Genomic DNA, 23,544 nt, shown 5'->3' on the forward strand with positions numbered 1-23,544 from the left:
GCCCAGGGCCAGGCTCACAGGGGCTGCGGGTCGGGAGTGAGGGGCACCGGCAGGGCTGGGGGGGCCCAGGGCCAGGCTCACAGGGGCTGCGGGTCGGGAGTGAGGGGCACCGGCAGGGCTGGGGGGGCCCAGGGCCAGGCTCACAGGGCTGCGGGTCGGGAGTGAGGGGCACCGGCAGGGCTGGGGGGGGGCAGGGCCAGGGGCTGCAGGTCAGGAGTGAGGGGCACCGGCCCAGTTGCGGGGGGGGCGGGGGAGGCGGGGCCCCACCCCACACAGCTGGGGCGGGGGCATTGGTGACATCACCAGCCCATACATCAATATTTCATTGTTTTCCTTCCCCCCGCTGGAAGCCCCAGGAGCGTTGGCGAGACGGGCGGGGGCGGGATCGTTTCTGGGCAGCACGTTGATGCCAGCCTGAGTCCACCCCCCAGGCTGCCAGTGCAGAGATGCGGCCAGCTCTGGGGTGGGGGCGGGCTGGGGGCCAGCCCCCTATAACACCATGTGGGGACGGCTTGCCTGGCGGCGCGAGACGGGGGCCGCGCTGGGGCGGGGGCTGGGAACAGCTGCCCGGGCCCCTTCACGATGGTGAAGTTACCTAGAATCGCCCCAGGGGGAATTAACCCCGGACGCCTGGGTTCCTGCCCTGACTGGGGCTTCGGGGCACAGGGTGGAGGAGTTTAAGGACAAACAAGATTAGGGCATTTCCCACCCCAGGAGAGCGTCTGCCCCTCTGGGCCCCCCGCTGATCCCCCCACCCAGGCCCCTGCCCCAAGGCGCCCCCCAGCTCTGCCAGAGAACAGCAGCCCCTCCCCAGCGCCCCCCCCCACTGACACCGGGGAGCCGAGCGGCGGAGTCCACATCTTTATTGTCGCCGTAGCGAGTCGCGGCTCACGTCACCGCCCCATTAACCCCCCCAGAGCCGGGGGGCAGGGAAAGTGCAGTCAGAAGATCGGCCAGGCCCCCCACCTGAGCCAAATATACACAGCACCTCCCTCGGGGCCCCCATCGCACAGAGGCGAGCGGGCTGGGGGGGGACTTGCATTGGGACACATGTGGGAGAGGCTGGGGGGTAGAGCAAGTCCGGGGCAGGAAAGGGGGGTAAAGGAGCCGCTACCCCACGGGCAGAAGGGAGAACCGCCAAAAGATGAATAGGGGCCCCTCACTCCCACCCCACAGCCCCCAGCCCCACCGGTGCCCCTCACTCCCACCCCACAGCCCCGCCGTGCCCCCCGCTTTCCCCTGCTGGTTCCCCCTCCTGCCAGGGGAGGTAGCACCATGAAACCTCGCCTCTTTCCCGTGCTTCTTAGAGGGCCGGTGACCCGCCCGCAAGCCCCCCAATCCAGGGATAAAGTCTGGGGGTGGCGGTGGGGGGTGGCATGCAGCTCGAAAGGGGCAGGATCTGGGCTGGGGGAGAAGGGGTTCAGGTACCCAGAGGATGGAGGGGCGGGGATGATGGGCAGTGAGATGGGGGGAGGGAGCTCAGGTGGGGACAGGGCCCCCCACCGGCTGGGAGGGGCTAGAGGCAGATGGGGCAGAGGACAATGAACCATCAATGGAGCTGGAGAGGGCGAGGGAGGAGGCGAAGGGTTAAAGGTCCTGCCCCCACATAATGTATGGGGGGGGGGCAGGAAGCTGCTGGCCAGGTGGGGGGCAGCGCTTGAAGCAAGGGCATGGGGTGCCCTGGGAACAGGCAGGTCTTGCCCCTGGCCCCACCCCCTGGTGTAGTGGGGGGTCAGCAGGCCCCGCCAGGGTCAGCACCGGTGGGGGCGGGCGGGGGGGAGGGGGGACGCACTCCTTGCTGAGCCGCACAATCTCCTGGGACAGGACCTCCAGGTGCTGGAAGAGACGAGGGGAGGGGTGAGGGGCAAAGAACCCAGGAGTCCGAGAGCCCCTGCCCCCCAGGGGAGAGCGCCCCAGGGGGAGAAGGTCTTTGGGGGGGGGGGGGCTCTCCCCCAGCAGGTGGGGACAGGCACAAGAGGGTGCTTGCCCCACGCCCCTCCCCTCCCCCGGACTCTACCCCCACAGGCTCCGCCCCTCCCCAGGACTCCGCCCCCACAGGCTCCACCCCTCCCCAGGACTCCGCCCCCCACAGGCTCCACCCCCTCACCTTCTGCAGGTGCATGTTCTTGGTGAGCTGCTCCTCCAGCAGGTTCTGCAGCTTCTTGTTCATCTCCCGCAGGTTCTCGTCGCCCCGGCTTCACCAGGTCCCGCAGGACGCTGCCCAGGGTGCTGCGGTCCAGGGGCCCGTGGGCCGCCGACACGTCTGGGGGGCAGACGGGGGAGGGGTGAGCCAGCCCCCCACCGAGCCCCCACAACACCACAGCGGGGGGGCTCTCCCGCGCCGGACAACCAGCTGGGATCGGCTAGGTGGGAGCCAGAAAGATAGGACCCAGGTGTCCTGGCGCCCCTCCTCTGACCACCAGCTCCTCCCCCCAGAGCCGGGGAGAGAACCCAGGAGTCCTGGCTCCCAGCCTCCCCGCTCTAACCGTTCTTGCACAGTGGTGTTTAGTGGCTTGGGGGGGCTGGGAGCCAGGACGCCTGGGTCCCCCCCCCGCAGGGGCAGGACAATGACAGAGGAAGGGAAGGAGCAGGGAAGGTATTTTTAGCATCATTAAACATTCAGGGCCGGAGCCGCCCGCTGCCAAGCCGAGGGGAACACGACCCCACTGCAGCTATTTATACCCGGGGCTGCGGGCCAGAGCCGCCCGCCAAGCTACCGCTCCCGGCTCCCTGCCCCACCCCAGAAGGGGCTGCATCTCCCCCTGGGGCAACAGACCGGAGGGCGCAACCCTGCCCACTTCCAGCCCAGGAGGGCAGACAGAGGTGATCTAATTTGGGGGGCCCTGGACAAACGCGGGGCCTGCCAAGCCCCCCCTCCCCGCAGCACAGCACCCAGCCCTGCCCTGCGATGAGAGGGCCCCCTGCAGCACCCCCTGGGCAGCCCTGGGTCCCGGGGAGCGGCTCCCACCCCCGCTCAGTGCAGGAGGCACCCAGCTGCGGGGGGCCGGGGGACACAGGGCCAGGCCTGAGCCAGGCGGGATCGATTCCCGGAGCCGCCTCTGGCCCAAGGTGACCCAGGCTGGAGGGAGCGGAAGGGGACTCGCCCAGCAGCCCTTGAGGAGCCGCGGGCCGGGGAGAACTCCAGGGTGCAGGGACCCGGCCCAAGGGTGGGGAACGGGACATGGAGCCTTTCCCCTGCAGGGGGCGCCGACTCCGAACTGCCCCCCAGCGGGGGGGCGGCAGACGCAGGGGGCCAGGAAACAGGACACAGGGCAGCAGAGCGCTTTGCTTTCCTTCCATATCAACAGAAGTGACTTGAAGAAAACCTGATGGGGCTGCAGCCACCTCTGGGGTGGGGACCTAGGAACGGCCACATATAAACGCCACATGAGAAGGGCTCATTTGGTGCCAAAATGCAGCCACCTCGGGAACAGCCACACACAACGCCGCACAGGGGTGGCTTGCTCAGGAAGGGTTGGGGGTATGCAGGGCCCATCCCTCCCGCCTCAGGGCTGGAGGGGGTGACCAGCCTTCCCCAGAGCCCGTGGAGGCCCCCAGCAGACATCCAGGGCGGCCGACACCTGCACAGTCCTGCTGGCCATGCCCCGACCTGCCGCCCCCACCGCACCTGAACTCACCGGGGGGGGGGGAGGAGAAGAGGAGAGTGGGGCAGGGGTTTCCCAGCATGCCGTGCAGCAGAAGGCCTCCCCCCTGCCCTGGCTGAGATGGGACACCGCCCACGGCTCCCGGCCTCGCAAAGTCTGGGACGGCTGGCGATGAACTCAACCCACTGGGACAGGGAGAAACCCCCAGCCCCCACTCCCCCTCCCAGAGCCAGAGGGAACTCAGGAGTCCTGGTGCTCAGCCCCCCGCCCCGCCCCCAACCACCAGACTCCGCCCCCTCCCGGACACTGGGGTCCTCACCGATGCGACTGTCCATGACGTAGGTCTCAATAATGGCACTCTTCCGGCACAGATCCTCCGCCATCGAGGCGCTGCTCACCTCCAGGTGCTTCACCTGTGGGGCAGGTCAGAGCCGGAGACATCGCCCCTCACTCCCGACCCGCGCAGCCCCCAGCCCTGGTCCCCCCCCACTCCCCAGCGCCCCCCCGTGGGGCGGGGGCCGGTACCTTTTCCTCCAGCATCCACTTCTCCTGCTGCATCTCCGCCAGGCGCTGGAAGAGCTCCGAGATCTCCTCGTCCGACAGGTCCGCGGGGCGTTGGGACTGGGGGCTCCCAGTGTTGGACTGGGGGGCAGAGAGAGGGGGGGAGGGGCTGTCCTGAGTGCTGACGGGACCCCCCAGGGAGGGGGGGTAACGGGGTGTGAGGGGCGGGGTTTGCAAAGGGGATGGGGAGGGGAGGAGCCCTAGCATCAGGGGCGGGGCTAGCAGCAGAGGCCACACCCCCCCAAGCAGGGAGGGAGGGGAGGGAGGGGAGGGGAGGGGAGGAAGGAGCAGAGGGCTGTTGGGAGCCCACACAAGAAGCCCCACCCCTTTAGGAGGGAGGGGGAGCAGAGCATGGGGGCGGGGCTTGGTACAATAGAGGCCCCACCCCCAAGCAGGAAGCCCCGCCCCTCACCTTGGTGCTGCCGGGCCCCGACCCCTCCTTCATGATCTCCCGGTAGCTGAAGGACGAGATGCTGCTGCTGTCGCCCGTCTGCACCCGGCTGGGGGAGCTCATCTCGGCCAGAACCAGCTCCTCGATCCCTGTGGAGACAGGGCATGGAACCCAGGAGTCCAGGCTCCGCCTCCCCCCCAGAACCAGGGAGAGAACCCAGGAGTCCGGGCTCTAAGCGGCCGCACCCAGGGCTCAGTTCGGCCAGGTGACAGGGGGACACGATGAAGGCTCTGAGCTCCAGGGAAAGAGGAATGAACGGGTCAGGCCCAGCAGGCAGCCAGGCCGGGAACGGCGCGTCCGCGTCCAATACTTGATCTCCCGTTTTCTGCTTTTCACTTGACCGTGGCAGGAGCGTTTCTGCATCTCGCTGGGGGGCTGCCCCCCCGCCCCGAAAGCCACTGAGTCAAACACACTCTCCTCTGGGGTGATCCCCACGTCCCTCCCTGCTCTAAAGCTTGCTGAGCTCTTGGCCTTCAGGGACATCATGTGGCGAGGAGTTCCGCAGGCTCCGCCTTTGAAACTGCCCCCTTCTGCGACACCTTGGCAGACTGGAGAATGGTGGGGCTGCCCCCAATGGTGGAAGAGGGAACAGTGCACAGGCTGTGCTCCCATCGCCCCCTACAGCCCAAGACCACCGCAGATTCGCTGTGCGCCTGTCCCCTCCAGCTGCCTCGCCCCAGAGGCGGCTGCATCTCAGCACCAGAGCAGCCGTCCCCGTGTGCCGTTGTGTGTGGCTGTTCCCCAGCTGCCCCGCCCCAGAAGTGGCTGCATCTCAGGGCCAGATGAACCACGTTCATGCAAAGCAGCGTAGGAAGGGACTTGGAATCCTTGAGAAGCAGGAGGTTGAGGGGAAGGTCCCGTGTCCCGTTCCCTGGCCCCCTGGGCCAGCCAGTCCCCAGCCCTGGGGCCAGCGTCCTTCCGCGCTCACCCGTCCGAGTCTTGCTGTTGGTCAGGATCTCCTGCAGTCGCTCCTGCAGCTTATCCGCCCGCTTCCTCTCCAGCTGCAGCTGCCGCTTCAAGTCTTTGAGCTACGGAGAAGGGGGGCAGCGAATTGAAAGGGCCGGCGGTCCCGATGGCCTGGGGGCGCAGCCCTGTGCTGAGGGGGTGGGGGGATGGGGCAGGAAGCAGGGACATTAATAGGGGAGCGCACCGCTGTTTAACCCCATCTCCCCTCTGCATGGCAGCAGCTGGAGGGGGCCTGGGGGCCCCATGACCTGCCAGTCCCCCCCCCCGACTGCAGTGCATCAGAGGAGCGCCCGGGCTCTGTCCCGGCTCGGAGGGCGTGGGGATCAGGACTCCTGGGTTCCATGGGCGGGGCCGGAGGGGGCCACTCACACTGGCGCTGCCTTTCTTCTCCAGGATGCGCTGTCCGTCCACCGTGTCCTTCACCTCCTGCCAGAGACGGGGCGGGGTCAGTGTCACCCCCAGCCCAGCCCCGCCCCGCCCCGGGGGGCTCCGGGGCCGGAAGGGAACTGGGGCAGCCCCTCACCTGTCTGAGCCGGCCGATCGTGGCCATGTGCTCGTCCCGGGAGCTCTCGGCCACCCGCAGCTGCTCCCTGGCAGCTTCCGCCTCTTGGGCCTTCAGCTGAGGGGAGGGAGAAGCAGCCCGGGGTTAACAAAGGGCTGCCTGTCCCACAGATGATGCAGCCACCTCTGGGGCGGAACAGCTGTGTATAGCACCACACAGGGTGAGCGCCTCGGCTCGGAGATGCAGCCACCTCTGGGGCAGGGCAGCTGCCAGTCGTACCTTCAACTCGGCCCCGTGCTGCTCCTTGCACACTCGAAGCGCCTCTTCGTGGTCACGCTGGTGCTTTTCAATCAGCTCCTGCCATGCAAGACGGAGACGCCCGGAGTGAGAACGGCCAGGGATATGGGGGGCGGGGCCGGACCTGGGGCCGGTCCCCTCCAGGGGGCGCTGGCTCCCACCCGGCCCCAGGGCAGGCGACAGGAATGGGACCCGGGGCCTCTCCCACCTCCGCTTCCTTGAGCCGCCGCTCGAACCAGCCTTTGGCCCCGTCCATGGACTGGATTTGCAGACGCAGCTCCCCCACCGTCTGCCGCGAGCTCTCCAGCTCCCGGCTCCGGGCCTGCGGAGAGAGCCACCATCACCGCCCGCCCCGCAGGCAGAGGGGCAAGGTGCAGCTCTGCACTGAGCATCTTCCCGTAACTTTCATGACTTTGTGTTAGGACTCTATTTCCACACATCTTTGTATCAGACCCTTATGCAGAAAACGCTGAATTGAGCCCTGGTCTAACGTTCGATAAAAACGTCTTTTCGCTCGGCGTAGAATAAGATGCCCCCGTCCCTCTTAATCAATTGCCCTGTGGAACGAGCGAGGGGGGACTGAGCAAGGCAAGGCGTGGAAGGCAGCACCCCCAGCCAGCTGCAGCCCTGGGAGAGAGGGCGGAAGCCAGAGCCAAGAACAATGAGCCGTGCCGAGTGGGCTCACTGAAGAAGAGCGGACACACGGGCGGCCTTGGGGGCGAGGAGCCGGCCCCTTCTCTGGGGACACCCTCTTTGCGGCATTGGGACGACCCCCAGAAGGAGGCGCCACAGGGGGCCAAGGGACCCAGACTTTGACTCTGGGACGGATTCGCAGGAGAGGGACGCGGCGAGAAACGTGGGGTGTCTTGCAGGGGACCCTGGGTCTCATAAGGGGAGCAACTAGGTGGTAACAACAGGGGTGGGGGGGGGAGTGTAATATCTACCATACGCAGGCGATACAGTGTTAATTGATACATATATTACCAATAAACGTGGTGTTTGGCCTTACTCCCCCCGAAAAGATCCTGTGGGGTACTTCAAGTACAACAAAGGGGGCTTCAAAGGAGCAGGGCTCATGTGAGCCCACCCAGCTGGGGTGGCGCCCATGGGGCTGAGATGCAGCCAGCTCTGGGGCGGGGAAGCGGGAACAGCCGCACACAACGCCGCACGGGGAAGGCTCGCCCGGCGCTGAGATGCAGCCAGCTCTGGGGCGGAGCAGCTGGAACAGCTGTGTGTAAAAACTCTGGTCCCCACAGGGCTCCCCCCCCAGCACCTTCTCCTCCTTGAGCTGCCCCCGCAGCTCCTCCTCGTGGCGTTTCTTCTCCTCGTGCAGCTCCCGCAGCTCCCGCTCGTAGCGCGCCCGGACGCCCAGCACCTCCTTCTCCTGCTGCACCCGCAGCACCCCCAGCGCCTCCTGGTGCCGCCCCTTCTCCTGCTGCGTCTCCACCGCCATCGCGTCCAACATGGACTTCCGCTTGTCTGCGCTCTGTGGGGAGAGACCCCGCTGAGCCCCCCCGGCCGCCAGGGGAGCGCCCCCCGCTGAGCCCCCCCCCCGAGGCGGCCAGGGGAGAGCGCCCCCCGCTGAGCCCCCCCCCCGAGGCGGCCAGGGGAGAGCGCCCCCCGCTGAGCCCCCCCCCCCCCGAGGCGGCCAGGGGAGAGCGCCCCCCCCCCGGCGGCCAGGGGAGCGCCCCCCGCTGAGCGCCCCCCCCCCCGGCGGCCAGGGGACAGCGCCCCCTGCTAAGCCCCCCCCCCCCCCGCGGCCAGGGGAGAGCGCCCCACGCTGAGCCCCCCCCCCCCCCCCCCCGGCGGCCAGGGGACAGCACCCCCCGCCCCACCTCTCACCTTCCTGGCCTCTTCTAGCTCCAGCAGCAGCTTCTCCTTCTCCTGGCCCAGCTCCTGCAGTTGCTCTAGGAGGCGGCTGTTGGCTCTGACGGATTCCTGGAGCGTGTGGGGCAGGGGGGGGGGGGGGGGGAACGACACAAACCAGGCCCCGATAAATCTGCTGCCCCCCACAGCTCAGACAGGGCCACGAGCGGCCAGGCCAGGGGACAGCGACACTCCAGCTAGCCCGGGGCCCTGTCTCCCGGAGCAGCCAGTGTGACAGGTTCAGGGCCAACAAACGGAGCAGGGTGAGTCTGGGGAAACCCCGGCTGACAGAGGTTTCTGGGTTGCCCTGAGCCACTCGTGCTAATCGCTGGGCCTGACCTCTAGCTGCTTCTCCGGCCTGTCTGACGCCCTGGGACGAGGAGTTCCGCAGGTGAACGCAAGAGCGTGGCTTCCCGGGGGCATTAAACTGGTGGCCTGACCCTTCCATGGGGTAACCCCCTGGTTTGGGGATCCTGGCAAAGGGCAGAGTGGGCTGCTCCTTGATTGGGAACCTGGAGCCCACCCCCCATTGATAACTCAAACTGGTGCCCTCCGGGGGCAGAGCAGGGCCCTGCAGGCCCCACGGGCGGCGTGAGCCCTCCCCAGGTGTCCCGTCTCCCCCCACCTGTAGCTGGGTGTTTAGGTCGTCCCGCTGCCCAGCCAGCGCCTCCTTCTCTCTCTCCCTCTCCTGCAGCTCCAGGCCGAGCGCCGCGCTCTGCTCCCGCAGCAGATTCAGCTCCTGGGTCTTCGACGTCTGGATCTGAACAGCAGGAGAGGAAAAACGCTCGGCCTGGGGAACTACCCGCCACCGGCCCGCGGACGGCAGACCAGCCCCCACCCTGCTGCGCTTGACCAGGGCCAGTTAACTCCGGCATCTCCGAGGACAGGGAAGGAACCCAAGTCGCACTGACACTGGGAACCCGCCCTCAGCTACGGCGCACCCCACAGCACTGGAAAGGATCGGGAACGCCCAGACAGCAAGTGAGGGGTGCGGGCGCCAGCTAACGGGGGAGTCCCCAGTGGCTGGGATAAGGGGAGGGCTGAGCGTGCCAGAGCCCGGGGGACACAGACCGGTGGGGGTGGGGGGAGACTGCCCCCCTCCACCCCGGGGATAAGGGCAGAGAATAGACCAGAGGGGACACGGACTCCAGACGCAGGGAGAAACGTGGATTTCCCAGGCCAGGCGCCGACAGAGGAAAGAATCCAGCAAGCAGGAGAACCAGGGCATTCAGCACAAGAGCATCACACGCCTTTCCTCGGAGCGCGGCCAACACGGGAGGGCTTGCCCAGCGCGGGGACCAGCTGCCGCTGGGGTAGGGAGCAGCCGCCTAGAACGCTGCATGGGGACAGCTCCCCGGCGCGGGGACCAGCCGGCTCTGGGGTAGGGAGCAGCCGCCTAGAACGCTGCATGGGGACAGCTCCCCGGTGCGGAGACCAGCCGGCTCTGGGGTAGGGAGCAGCCGCCTAGAACGCTGCATGGGGACAGCTGCCCAGCGCGGGGACCAGCTGCCGCTGGGGCAGGGAGCAGCCGCCTAGAACGCTGCATGGGGACAGCTCCCCGGCGCGGGGACCAGCCGGCTCTGGGGTAGGGAGCAGCCGCCTAGAACGCTGCATGGGGACAGCTCCCCGGCGTGGGGACGCAGCCGGCTCTGGGGTAGGGAGCAGCCGCCTAGAACGCTGCATGGGGACAGCTCCCCGGCGCGGAGACCAGCCGGCTCTGGGGCAGGGAGCAGCCGCCTAGAACGCTGCATGGGGACAGCTCCCCGGCGTGGGGACGCAGCCGGCTCTGGGGCAGGGAGCAGCCGCCTAGAACGCTGCATGGGGACAGCTCCCCGGCACGGAGACCAGCTGCCGCTGGGGTAGGGAGCAGCCGCCTAGAACGCTGCATGGGGACAGCTCCCCGGCACGGAGACCAGCCGGCTCTGGGGTAGGGAGCAGCCGCCCAGAATGCTGCATGGGGACAGCTCCCCGGTGCGGAGACCAGCCGGCTCTGGGGTAGGGAGCAGCCGCCCAGAACGCTGCATGGGGACAGCTCCCCGGCACGGAGACGCAGCCGGCTCTGGGGTAGGGAGCAGCCGCCCAGAACGCTGCATGGGGACAGCTCCCCGGCGTGGGGACGCAGCCGGCTCTGGGGTAGGGAGCAGCCGCCTAGAACGCTGCATGGGGACAGCTCCCCGGCGTGGGGACGCAGCCGGCTCTGGGGTAGGGAGCAGCCGCCTAGAACGCTGCATGGGGACAGCTCCCCGGTGCGGAGACCAGCCGGCTCTGGGGCAGGGAGCAGCCGCCTAGAACGCTGCATGGGGACAGCTCCCCGGCGTGGGGACGCAGCCGGCTCTGGGGTAGGGAGCAGCCGCCCAGAACGCTGCATGGGGACAGCTCCCCGGCGTGGGGACGCAGCCGGCTCTGGGGTAGGGAGCAGCCGCCCAGAACGCTGCATGGGGGACAGCTCCCCGGTGCGGAGACGCAGCCGGCTCTGGGGTAGGGAGCAGCCGCCCAGAACGCTGCATGGGGACAGCTCCCCGGCACGGAGACCAGCCGGCTCTGGGGTAGGGAGCAGCCGCCCAGAACGCTGCATGGGGACAGCTCCCCGGCGTGGGGACGCAGCCGGCTCTGGGGTAGGGAGCAGCCGCCTAGAACGCTGCATGGGGACAGCTCCCGGCGCGGAGACCAGCCGGCTCTGGGGTAGGGAGCAGCCGCCTAGAACGCTGCATGGGGACAGCTCCCCGGCACGGAGACGCAGCCGGCTCTGGGGTAGGGAGCAGCCGCCCAGAACGCTGCATGGGGACAGCTCCCCGGCGCGGAGACCAGCCGGCTCTGGGGTAGGGAGCAGCCGCCCAGAACGCTGCATGGGGACAGCTCCCCGGTGCGGAGACCAGCCGGCTCTGGGGTAGGGAGCAGCCGCCTAGAACGCTGCATGGGGACAGCTCCCCGGTGCGGAGACCAGCCGGCTCTGGGGTAGGGAGCAGCCGCCCAGAACGCTGCATGGGGACAGCTCCCCGGCGTGGGGACGCAGCCGGCTCTGGGGCAGGGTAGCAGCCGCCCAGAACGCTGCATGGGGACAGCTCCCCGGCGTGGGGACGCAGCCGGCTCTGGGGTAGGGAGCAGCCGCCCAGAACGCTGCATGGGGACAGCTCCCCGGCGTGGGGACGCAGCCGGCTCTGGGGTAGGGAGCAGCCGCCCAGAACGCTGCATGGGGACAGCTCCCGGCGTGGGGACGCAGCCGGCTCTGGGGTAGGGAGCAGCCGCCTAGAACGCTGCATGGGGACAGCTCCCCGGTGCGGAGACGCAGCCGGCTCTGGGGTAGGGAGCAGCCGCCCAGAACGCTGCATGGGGACAGCTCCCCGGCGTGGGGACGCAGAGCCGGCTCTGGGGTAGGGAGCAGCCGCCTAGAACGCTGCATGGGGACAGCTCCCCGGCACGGAGACGCAGCCGGCTCTGGGGTAGGGAGCAGCCGCCCAGAACGCTGCATGGGGACAGCTCCCCGGCGTGGGGACGCAGCCGGCTCTGGGGTAGGGAGCAGCCGCCTAGAACGCTGCATGGGGACAGCTCCCCGGCGCGGAGACGCAGCCGGCTCTGGGGTAGGGAGCAGCCGCCTAGAACACTGCATGGGGACAGCTCCCCGGCACGGAGACGCAGCCGGCTCTGGGGTTTCGGGCAGGCAGCGAAGGAGAATCCCGGCCACAAATCAAACCCCAGCTGGGCGCGGGACGGGGTCAGAGGTGCCCCAGCTGCGAGTCCCGCAAACTGGGATTTGGACCAAGACCCTGAGCTCGCGCCCCCGAAATACTTAGAACAACTGCCTGGGGGAATTAATGACTCCCCCCGACGCCCGGCCCCTGACTGCAGGGGAGAGAGCCCCCCACCCTGCTCCCCGCCCCACGGCACCCCACCCCCACCCAGTGCCCGGCCCTGACTGCCAGGGGGAGAGAGCCCCCTGCCCCAGCGGGGTACCTGCTCTAGTGCGGCTAGATTGGTTCTCAGGGCATCGTTCTCAGAGAGAATCGTCTCTACTTGCTCCTGGCTCTCTGCGCTCTGGCAGGCCACCTGCCCCCGGGGGGCACGGAGCGGGGAGGGGGAGACGCCCCAGAGACAGAGGTAGAAAGAGAAGAGATGCAGGTTAACACAGAGAACAGCCGAGGAGGAGAAGGAGGAGGAGGAGATGAACGGTGGCAACGCATCCCTGCCAATTCCCCATCTGGTCCTCAGTTTCCCCAGCTGTACCTCACGTGTAACACCACTGCTGTCCTACGGCTGGGGCAGGACAGGGCCACCACAGCCGGGAGATGGCGCTATCGCAGCAATCAGGGTTAACAAAAAACCACTAAGAAAATATCCGTGAACTGCAAAATTCAACATGGGACCCGGGGTTGGTGTGAAACAAGATCAACTTCAAACCCCCAAGAAACGAAGAGCCCAAACCCCGACGTGAAACGCAGAACACGCCCCAGCCCCACGGGGAAACGAAGGGCCGAAAGGCCAGGCCCCCCGTGACACCCAGACCAGCAGGCAAAGGGGGCGCCGGACCGTGGCCGTGAAACGGGGTTAACGAAACACAGACAACAAGGAAAACCCCTGGGGGGCGAAGCGGCCGCCTGCGGGAACCCACGGGAAGGGGCTGGTCATTTGCGAGGAAACAGGAACCCAGCAGGGGAAGCAGAGGGAAGAGAGGGGAAGAACCAAGCTGGGCTGGGTCCTGCCCCCCGGCTGCCCAGCCCTGGGGAGGTTAGATAAATGTGGGGCCGGGGGCTGGTTCCCCACGTTGCTCCCACGGAGGCTGCAGGGAAGCGAGAACGGCTGCTATCCTCGACACGGCCCTGGAGGGGACCAGATCCCAGCCCCACCCAGAGGACCCAGGAGTCCAGGCTCCCAGCCCCCTCTCCAACCAGCTAATCCCACTGCCTCCACCCCGGGGAGGGAGTGGCCCCGGGCGGGAGGAGCTCCCCGGGGGCTCACCTGGTCCTGCAGCGCGTGAAGGGCGTCCGCGTGCTCCCTCTGCCGGCTCTGCAGCTGCTCCTGCACCTGGGCAGCGCTCTGCCGGGGAGAGGGGGAAGGGGTGGGACAGAGCCCCCCAGGATCCCTCCCACAAACCATCCCCCGCCTCCTGCACACCCCTGAACCCCCACGTACGGAGCCCCTCCCCCACCCGGCCCAGCTCCTCCCCGAACCCAGAGCCGGCCGGCCGGGGGCTCACCTGCGCGGCTGCCTGCAGCTCCTGGTGCAGTTTCTGGTTGCGAAGCTGCAGCGATTTCAGCTCCTCGTCTCTCCTCTGCTGGACCTCCGCCAGCTTGGTCCTGGGGGAGGAATTCCAGGGATGGGGCCCCTCATGCTCAGGGAAGGGGAGAGAACCCAGGAGACTGGGCTCCCAGCCCCCTGCTCTAACCACTAGACCCCACTCCCCTGCCAGAGCCGCGGGGGAGAACCCAGGAGTCCAGGCTCCCAGCCCGCACCGCCCTGGCTGATGCCATGGCCAGTCAGGGCTGAGCACAGCCTGCCCCCCAGCCGCAGGCCCCGAAGGAAGGGGACATTCCCAGGTGCCCGGCGGGTGGCTGCCGACACAGGCCCCTGCGGACAGCAGCTGCTGCCGCCCACCCATGCGTGAGATGCGGCTTATTCCACCCTATTGACCGTCCTACCCCCCCGCTGGGATCTCGGGCCGTTACGATACGGTGCCAGGCTGTGCCAACCGCAAACCGAGTGAGGCCTCACCAGGACCCAGGAGTCCGGGCTCCCAGCCCCCCGCTCTAACCACTAGATCCCACTCCCCTCCCAGATCTGGGGAGAGAACCCAGGAGTCCTGAGGCCAACACAACAGGGTGGGAGAAAACGATGGACTTTTAACCATTTACTTGACGCCCTGCGGGACCAGAGACAGTTTGGAGCAGAGAGAGTAAGAACTCCGTGTGAGTCCGTCCCTGCACCCCCTGCTGGAGGAGGGGGTGGGCCCTGCGCCGGGGGGGGCAGATCCGTGTCCCCCTGCGCCCCCTGCTGGAGGAAGTGCTGGGCCCTGCGCTGGGGGGGGCAGATCCGTGTCCCCCTGCGCCCCCTGCTGGAGGAGGGGGTGGGCCCTGCGCTGGGGGGGGCAGATCCGTGTCCCCCTGCGCCCCCTGCTGGAGGAAGTGCTGGGCCCTGCGCTGGGGGGGGCAGATCCGTGTCCCCCTGCGCCCCCTGCTGGAGGAGGGGGTGGGCCCTGCGCTGGGGGGGGCAGATCCGTGTCCCCCTGCGCCCCCTGCTGGAGGAGGGGGTGGCCCTGCGCTGGGGGGGAGCAGATCCGTGTCCCCCTGCGCCCCCTGCTGGAGGAGGGGGTGGGCCCTGAGCTCGGGGGCAAGGGGGTGCGGGTGTCCCTGCGCCCCCTGCTGGAGGAAGGGGTGGGCCCTGTGCTGGGGGGGGTGGATCCGTGTCCCCCTGCGCCCCCTGCTGGAGAAAGTGCTGGGCCCTGAGCTCGGGGGGGGGAGGGGGGGGTTTCCGTGTCCCCCTGCGCCCCCTGCTGGAGGAGCTGGGCCCCGCGCCGTGTCCCTCCCCGCTGGGGGGCTGGACTCTGCGCACCCACAGGGGGGCCGGACGGAGGCAGCCAGGGACCACGCGGTGTGCCCGGCCCCAGGCCCCGGGGGGCACGGGGGCGTCTTGCCCGCGGCTCGGGGGGGGTGGCCCCGCCGGTGCAGCCGCATCTCACCTGCTGTCGTTGTAGAGGGCTTCCTTCTCCGCCTGCAGCCGCCGGAAACTAGGAGACAAACGCCGACCGTCACCCACCCAGGCAGCGGGGGCCTGGTTATGGGGTGCGGGGCCCGTCCCCTCTTGGGGGCCCCGGCTCCCCCGCTCTAACCACCAGACCCCCAGAGCCAGGGAGAGAACCCAGGCGTCCTGGCCCCTACCTCTCTTGCTTTTTCTTCAGTTTCTCAGCGAGCTGCAGCGAGGGAGAGAGGAGGGGGGACGCCGTCAGGAAGGGGTCACCACGGACCCCCACCCCACAGCCCAGCCCCCCCGCCCCCCGGGTCAGGGATCCAGGGTCCCACTCGCCTTATTCAGCTCGTCCTGAAGCTGGGAGATCTCCACCTGCTTGGCCACCTGGGGAGAGAGCAGGGGGGGTCAGACCCAGGGGAGCCCCCAGCCCGGGACCCCCCCACCCCTAGGGCCGCGCCCCCCGCTGACCTCCAGGCTCTGCAGCTGCTCCCGCAGCAGCCTCTTCTCCTCCCGCGCTGTCTCCCACTTCAGCGCCAGCTCCGAGGGCAGGGGGGGGGCCGGGGCTGGCGCCCGGCGTGGGCCCAGCCACGGCCTCTCCGGCGGGGCCCTGAGCTTGGGGGGCGTCCCCCTGCCCCTCGGCCTGCCGGGCCACCTCCTTCTCGAAGCGCTCCTGCAGGGCTGTGGGGACCCAGTTACTGCCCCGCTCCCGCCCCACCCCGCCTGCCCGCCACCCCTCATTGCCGGGGAGAGCGCCCCCACCCAGCCCCGCCTGCAGGGGACAGAGCCCCCCACGCCTCTCCCCACCCACAGCGCCCCATGGCGCCGGCCCTTCCTGCCAGGGGAGAGCGCCCCCCGCCCCTCTCCCCACCCACAGCGCCCCATGGCGCCCGGCCCTTCCTGCCAGGGGAGAGCGCCCCCCACGCCTCTCCCCACCCCACAGCGCCCCATGGCGCCCAGCCCTTCCTGCCAGGCGAGAGCGCCCCCCACGCCTCTCCCCACCCACAGCGCCCCATGGCGCCGGCCCTTCCTGCCAGGGGAGAGCGCCCCCCACGCCTCTCCCCACCCACAGCGCCCCATGGCGCCCGGCCCTTCCTGCCAGGGGACAGCGCCCCCCACGCCTCTCCCCACCCACAGCGCCCCATGGCGCCCGGCCCTTCCTGCCAGGGGAGAGCGCCCCCCACGCCTCTCCCCACCCACAGCGCCCCATGGCGCCGGCCCTTCGTGCCAGGGGACAGCGCCCCCCACGCCTCTCCCCACCCACGGCGCCCCATGGCGCCCCGCCCTTCCTGCCAGGGGACAGCGCCCCCCACGCCTCTCCCCACCCACAGCGCCCCATGGCGCCCGGCCCTCCTGCCAGGGGACAGCGCCCCCCCACCCCCAGGTTACCTGCCACGTTTTTTTTGCAGCGCCTTGTTCTCGGCCTGGAGCCGCAGGATCTCGCCGGGCGGGGGCCCAGGGGGCGGAGGCTTGTCCGGCACTGGGCCCCCCCCCCTGCATCCTCTTATTGTCGGTCTCCAGCTGCTCGATCTGGGAGCACAGCTGGAACGAGGGCAGCAGAGGCAGGGGTCAAAGGTTAACTAACCTCGCCGTCTCCCCCATGAGCCCCCCGGCTCTGAGAGCCCGGCCCCCCGGCGCGGTACCTTGGACAGCTCCCGCACCAGCGCGCTGTTCTGCAGCCGGAAATCCTCCTCCTGGCTGTGCAGTTTGCTCTGGAGCATCTCGTTCTCGCTCAGCAGGGCCTCCACCTCCTGGGGGGCGACAGGGGTCGGGCCCAGACCGCCAGCTCTGCCCCCACTCCGGGGCACCGAGCCCCCCCCACCCCCAACTCTGAGCCTGTCCAGGCCACAGAGCCCCACCCCCAACCCAGCCCCCGGCTCTGACGCCCCCCAGGGCACCAAGCCCCACCCCCAGCCCAGCCCCCGGCTCTGCCCCTCCCCCACCTGGATCCCCAGGCCACCCCCACCCCACCCAACAGCCCCTAATTCCACCCCCACTCATTCCATTCCCTCCTCCCACAGAGTCCCAGAGCTGGGCACCCCAACAGCAGTCGAGCGGCTGATGTGGGTAGGGTGCTAGCCTGGGGCTCAGGACTCCTGGGTTCTCTTCCCGGCTCTGGGAGGGGAGCGGGGGCTGGTGGTTGGGGTGGGGGGAGCCAAGACGCCCAGATGCCACAGTGACAGGCCTCACGCTGGTCCCGGTGACAGATAACCACCCTGCCCGCCCGAAGCTTTCCCGCCCGCCAATGGGACAGCCTCACCTGAGCTTTCTTGCTTTTCCCCAGAGCCTGCAAAAAGAGAAGGGAAAAGTCTGTAACTAAGAACACTGGGGACCCACAGCTTCCCTCCCACCCACCCCAGAGGCGGCTGCATCGCAGCACCAGACGAGTCTTCCCCAGGCAGCGTTATGCGCAGCTGTTCCCCAGCTGCCCTGCCCCAGAGGTGGCTGCATCTCAGTGCCAGGCGAGCCCTCTCCATGTGGGGACGCGCCGTCACACGCGGCGAACGCCCCCCAGGTCAGGGAGGGCAGGTACCTTCTGAGCCTTGGCGAGCTCCTTATCCAGAAAGGTGACACGCTGCCGGAGCCCGGTGAGCTCTGTGGGAAGAGAGAGACCAGGTCAAACGCCACGGCAAGGGGGTGCGTCCCTCTGGGGGGCACCAGCCCCCATCCGGCCCCAGGGCAGGGACTGGCCGGCTCGGGAGGGGCAGGGAATGGGGCAGGGGCCTGTCCCCTCTGGGGGGCACCAGCCCCCATCCGGCCGGCTCAGGGGGGCGGGAATGGGAGACGCTGGGGCAGAGGCCAAGGGCCCCCCCCGAGGGTGAGAGTCAGTCTCAGTGACACCCCCCAGCCCAGACCCCCGTTACCGGCGCCGGTTTTCCGCAGCTCGTCCGACAGCTGGTAGTTGTGGGTGCGGAGCTCCAGCAGCTGCGCCTGGGCACAAACACACGGGGGTCAGAGGGGGGCCCGGACGCCTGGGTTCTCCCCCCCAGCGCGGGGAGGAGGGGGATCTTGGGGGGGGCCCAGACGCCTGGGTTCTCCCCCCCAGCGCGGGGAGGAGGGGGATCTTGGGGGGGGCCCAGACGCCTGGGTTCTCCCCCCCAGCGCGGGGAGGAGGGGGATCTTGGGGGGGGGCCCAGACGCCTGGGTTCTCCCCCCCAGCGCGGGGAGGAGGGGGATCTTGGGGGGGGCCCAGACGCCTGGGTTCTCCCCCCCAGCGCGGGGAGGAGGGGGATCTGGATCTTGGGGGGGGCCGGACGCCTGGGTTCTCCCCCCCAGCGCGGGGAGGAAGGGGATCTGGATCTTGGGGGGGGCCCGGACGCCTGGGTTCCCCCCCCCCCAGCGCGGGGAGGAAGGGGATCTTGGGGGGGGGCCCGGACGCCTGGGTTCTCCCCTCCAGCTCCAGGAGGAGGGGGTCAGAGCGGGGGGGCGGGACGAGCCGGACACCTGGGTCCCCCCGCACCTGCAGCCGCTGGAACTCCTCCGCCGACAGAGCCTGCGCCATCTTCCGGCCCCCGCCCGTCGGAGGACAAAAAACCACCCCCCCGGCGGTGGCTGCAACGGTACGGGTGACTTTAAGGGCGGAGCATAGAGTTGCCGGGGGCGGCCGGCGAGAGCGTCGCACGGAAGCAGGAAGTGGAAACCATAGAGAGGTGCCGGACGCCGCCAGGACGGGCGGGAGACAGAGTCGCTCCCAGAGGCTGCAGGATCATAGAGTCGCATCCTTCGCCCCCGGAACCAGAAGTTGGGACCATAGAGACGTAAGGGCTCAAGCCGGAAGGAGAGACCATAGAGGCTTGAGTGACAGAACGCCGCCCACCGAAAGGGTGCGAGGACCATAGAGATGGCCGGCGCGCGCGAAACCGGAAGTAGAGACCATAGAGTGGCGAGGGGACAGAGCGTCGCTCGCTGAAAAACCAGCAGGGGCTATGATAGAGATTAAGGCGCCACCCGTGGGCAGAGCGTCCCCTGCTGAGCCTGGCGACCATAGAGACGCAGGCAGGGACCTTACCGTCACCCGCTTTGGTCCTCCAGCGCCCCCTCCCCCAGCCCAGATCGTGCCAACCATGAATTAGGATTAATTAACTAGTAATTAGTGGCCGCTGGGCTGCCCCTTACGCCAGCCCATTACTAGCTCCCTTGCTGATTGGCCAGCCCCAGTTGGCCAAGGGCCCCCGAACGAGCCCCGGGGTCACGACCCAGGGCCCCGGGGGAGCCCGGCGGGTTAACGACCCGTCTCCCCAATTACCCCCGGCCTGGGGCCTCGGTTTCCCCTCCGCAGGCTCCGGCGGACGGGCCGGGGGGCGCTGGCGGCCCGGGACCCCCTGGGGGACGGGGTCCCCCGCTGCAGCCGGGGAGTCGGGCCTGGCCCGCGTCCTTCCCGGCCGAGGGGCTTCGGGCTCAGCCCCCGCCACGTCCCCGCAACCTCCCGCACGGCCCCGGCCTGCCGGCCTCCGGGCGCCGGCGAACCTGATTCCCATGACAAATCCACCCTGCGGCGTTACGGGCGGCTGTTCCTGGGTTGCTCCGCCCCAGCGCTGGCCGCATCTCCGCGCCGGGGAGCCGTTTCTCGTGGGGCGTTATACACGGCTGTTCCCCAGCGCCCCCCCGCCCCAGAACTGGCCGCATCTCCGCGCCGGGGAGCCGTTCTCGTGGGGCGTTATACACGGCTGTTCCTGGGTTGCTCCGCCCCAGCGCTGGCCGCATCTCCGCGCCGGGGAGCCGTTCTCATGCGGCGTTATACACGGCTGTTCCCCAGTCGCCTCTTCCCAGAACTGGCCGCATCTCCGCGCCGGGGAGCCGTTCTCGTGAGGCGTTATACACGGCTGTTCCCCAGCCCCCTCTCCCCAGAACTGGCCGCATCTCCGCGCCGGGGAGCCGTTCTCGTGGGGCGTTATACACGGCTGTTCCCCAGCCCCCCCTCCCCAGAACTGGCCGCATCTCCGTGCCGGGGAGCCGTTCTCGTGGGGCGTTATACACGGCTGTACCCCAGCCCCCCCCCCGCCCCAGAACTGGCCGCATCTCCACGCCGGGGAGCCGTTCTCATGCGGCGTTATACACGGCTGTTCCCCAGTCCCCCCGCCCCAGAACTGGCCGCATCTCCACGCCGGGGAGCCGTTCTCGTGGGGCGTTATACACGGCTGTTCCCCAGCGCTCCCCGCCCCAGAACTGGCCGCATCTCCGCGCCGGGGAGCCGTTCTCGTGGGGCGTTATACACGGCTGTTCCCCAGTCCCCCCGCCCCAGAGCTGGCCGCATCTCCGCGCCGGGGAGCCGTTCTCGTGGGGCGTTATACACGGCTGTTCCCCAGCGCCCCCCCGCCCCAGAACTGGCCGCATCTCCGCGCCGGGGAGCCGTTCTCGTGGGGCGTTATACACGGCTGTTCCTGGGTTGCTCCGCCCCAGCGCTGGCCGCATCTCCGCGCCGGGGAGCCGTTCTCGTGGGGCGTTATTACACGGCTGTTCCCCAGCGCTCCCCGCCCCAGAACTGGCCGCATCTCCGCGCCGGGGAGCCGTTCTCGTGGGGCATTATACACGGCTGTACCCCAGCGCCCCCCGCCCCAGAACTGGCTGCATCTCCACGCCGGGGAGCCGTTCTTGTGGGGCGTTATACACGGCTGTTCCCCAGTCCCTCCGCCCCAGAGCTGGCCGCATCTCCGCGCCGGGGAGCCGTTCTCGTGGGGCGTTATACACGGCTGTTCCCCAGCGCTCCCCGCCCCAGAACTGGCCGCATCTCCGCGCCGGGGAGCCGTTCTCGTGGGGCGTTATACACGGCTGTACCCCAGTCCCTCCGCCCCAGAGCTGGCCGCATCTCCGCGCCGGGGAGCCGTTCTCGTGGGGCATTATACACGGCTGTTCCCCAGCCCCCCCTCCCCAGAACTGGCCGCATCTTCGCGCCGGGGAAGCCGTTCTCGTGGGGCGTTATACACGGCTGTACCCCAGTCCCTCCGCCCCAGAACTGGCCGCATCTCTGCGCCAGGGGAGCCGTTCTCGTGGGGCGTTATACACGGCTGTTCCCCAGCCCCCCCTCCCCAGAACTGGCCGCATCACCGCGCCGGGGAGCCGTTCTCGTGGGGCGTTATACACGGCTGTTCCCCAGTCCCCCCCGCCCCAGAACTGGCCACATCTCCACGCCGGGGAGCCGTTCTCGTGGGGCGTTATACACGGCTGTTCCCCAGTCCCCCCCGCCCCAGAACTGGCCACATCTCCACGCCGGGGAGCCGTTCTCATGGGGCGTTATACACAGCTGTTCCCCAGCCCCCCCCCACCCCAGAACTGGCCACATCTCCACGCCGGGGAGCCGTTCTCATGGGGCGTTATACACGGCTGTTCCTGGGTTGCTCCGCCCCAGCGCTGGCCGCATCTCCGCGCCAGGGGAGCCATTCTCGTCTGGCGTTATACACGGCTGTTCCCCAGCCCCCCCTCCCCAGAGCTGGCCGCATCTCCGCGCCGGGAGCCATTCTCGTGGGGCGTTATACACGGCTGTTCCTGGGTTGCTCCGCCCCAGAACTGGCCACATCTCCGCGCCGGGGAGCCGTTCACGTGTGCCGTTATACACAGCTGTTCCCCAGCCCCCCCCCACCCCAGAACTGGCCGCATCTCCACGCCGGGGAGCCTTTCTCGTGGGGCGTTATACACGGCTGTTCCCCAGCGCCCCCCGCCCCAGAACTGGCCGCATCTCCACGCCGGGGAGCCGTTCTCGTGGGGCGTTATACACGGCTGTTCCTGGGTTGCTCCGCCCCAGCGCTGGCCGCATCTCCGCGCCAGGGGAACCATTCTCGTATGGCGTTATACACGGCTGTTCCCCATCCCCCCCCCGCCCCAGAGCTGGCCGCATCTCCGCGCCGGGGAGCCGTTCTCGTGCGGCGTTATACACGGCTGTTCCCCAGCCCCCCCGCCCCAGCGCTGGCCGCATCTCCGCGCCGGGGAGCCATTCTCGTGCGGCGTTATACACGGCTGTTCCTGGGTAGGTCTGCCCCAGTGCTGGCCGCATGTCGGCGCCAGGGGAGCCATTCTCGTGGGGCGTTATACACGGCCTGTTCCCCAGTCCCCCCGCCCCACAGCTGGCCGCATCTCCGCGCCAGGGGAGCCATTCTCGTATGGCGTTATACACGGCTGTTCCCCAGCCCCGCCGCCCCAGAGCTGGCCGCATCTCCGTGCCGGGGAGCCATTCTCGTGGGGCGTTATACACGGCTGTTCCCCAGTCCCCCCGCCCCAGCGCTGGCCGCATCTCGGCGCCAGGGGAGCCGTTCTCGTGGGGCGTTATACACGGCTGTTCCCCAGCCCCCCCGCCCCACAGCTGGCCGCATCTCCGCGCCAGGGGAGCCGTTCTCGTGTGGTGTTATACATGGCTGTTGCCCAGTCCCCCCGCCCGAGAGCTGGCTGCATCTCCGTGCCGGGGAGCCATTCTCGTGTGGTGTTATACACGGCTGTTCCCCAGTCCCCCCCGCCCCAGAGCTGGCCGCATCTCCGTGCCGGGGAGCCATTCTCGTGGGGCGTTATACACGGCTGTTCCCCAGTCCCCCCGCCCCAGAGCTGGCTGCATCTCCGTGCCAGGGGAGCCATTCTCGTGCGGCGTTATACACGGCTGTTCCCCAGTCCCCCCGCCCCAGAGCTGGCCGCATCTCCGCGCCAGGGGAGCCGTTCTCGTGGGGCGTTATACACGGCTGTTCCCCAGTCCCCCCGCCCCAGAGCTGGCTGCATCTCCGCGCCAGGGGAGCCATTCTCGTGCGGCGTTATACACGGCTGTTCCCCAGTCCCCCCGCCCCAGAGCTGCCGCATCTCAGCACTGGGCAAACCATCCCTGTGTGAACCCTGCAGGGCGTGTGCGTTTTGGACGGACTCCTGGGCCTCGGGGTCGCTCCCGGACCCCCCCCCATTCCTGGCCGATGCGGGGTGGGGGGTGGATCAGAGAGGAATTGTGGGTATTTACAGAGGGTTAACTGGGGCCAGGGAGAGCCCCCCTCTAATCCTCCCCCCCCCGAGCACGGGGACGAGATAACCTGTCTGACCCAATTGTCCATCTGTCTGCATTGGCGGCCCCCCCGCCCCCCACACTGGAGGGGGGGGACACTGCGGCTCGGCCCAGGGGTCTGTTCTGGGAGTGCCTACTGGGCTGGCTGGGTCCATAGGGTGGGGCGGGGGGGAACCCGGACTCCTGGGTTCTCTCCCTGGGGGTGGGGGGCTCCCATTGGGGTGGATGCGGCCACAGGTGAATTCCCCCACTGAAATATCCTGTGCTGGGGGGGTCTCCCTGCGACGCCCCCCCAGCTTCTCCCTGCCTGAGACCCCCCCACATCCCCCCACAGGAGACCCCTTCTTTCAAAGAGACTTTATTGGACTGTCCTACCTCTGCCCCCCCAGACGCTGGGGGGCACCCCATTGGGTGGGGGCGTGGCTTCAGCAAAGGGAGCGGGGCGGCTGGAAGAACCACCCCTATGGCAGGAGCTGCCTCGGCCCATGGGGGGGGCAGTGTTCGGGGGGGGGAAGCCCCCTCCTCTGCTGTGTCTTCTCCTGCCCCCCCATTCCTCCAGGCTGCAGCCCCCAGCGGGGGGGGTCCCTCTCCCACAGCTCCCTGCCTGGGGGTGGGTCTTCCCCTGGGGGGTCCTCGCGCCCCCCGGCCCTGG

General features: G+C 69.2%; 1 protein-coding gene across 1 annotated transcript; it reads right to left on the reverse strand.

Moving 5' to 3' along the window:
* Nucleotides 1-847: 847 nt before the first annotated feature.
* Nucleotides 848-18,597, reverse strand: GRIPAP1 (GRIP1 associated protein 1). Its single transcript, XM_077840137.1, is given in 29 exon segments — nucleotides 848-1,836; nucleotides 2,108-2,191; nucleotides 2,193-2,263; nucleotides 3,925-4,018; nucleotides 4,131-4,247; nucleotides 4,579-4,706; nucleotides 5,546-5,645; nucleotides 5,953-6,009; nucleotides 6,107-6,202; nucleotides 6,365-6,442; nucleotides 6,591-6,704; nucleotides 7,656-7,868; nucleotides 8,225-8,320; nucleotides 8,874-9,008; nucleotides 12,200-12,292; nucleotides 13,202-13,279; nucleotides 13,440-13,539; nucleotides 14,919-14,966; nucleotides 15,118-15,149; nucleotides 15,263-15,310; nucleotides 15,395-15,501; nucleotides 15,539-15,612; nucleotides 16,322-16,380; nucleotides 16,382-16,465; nucleotides 16,567-16,674; nucleotides 17,184-17,210; nucleotides 17,457-17,518; nucleotides 17,788-17,854; nucleotides 18,384-18,597. Coding segments are annotated over 29 exon segments (2,661 nt in total). The 5' UTR covers nucleotides 18,426-18,597; the 3' UTR covers nucleotides 848-1,587.
* Nucleotides 18,598-23,544: the final 4,947 nt, after the last annotated feature.

Source organism: Eretmochelys imbricata, chromosome 23 (genome assembly GCF_965152235.1).
Source record: "Eretmochelys imbricata isolate rEreImb1 chromosome 23, rEreImb1.hap1, whole genome shotgun sequence".
NCBI lineage: Eukaryota > Metazoa > Chordata > Testudines > Cheloniidae > Eretmochelys > Eretmochelys imbricata.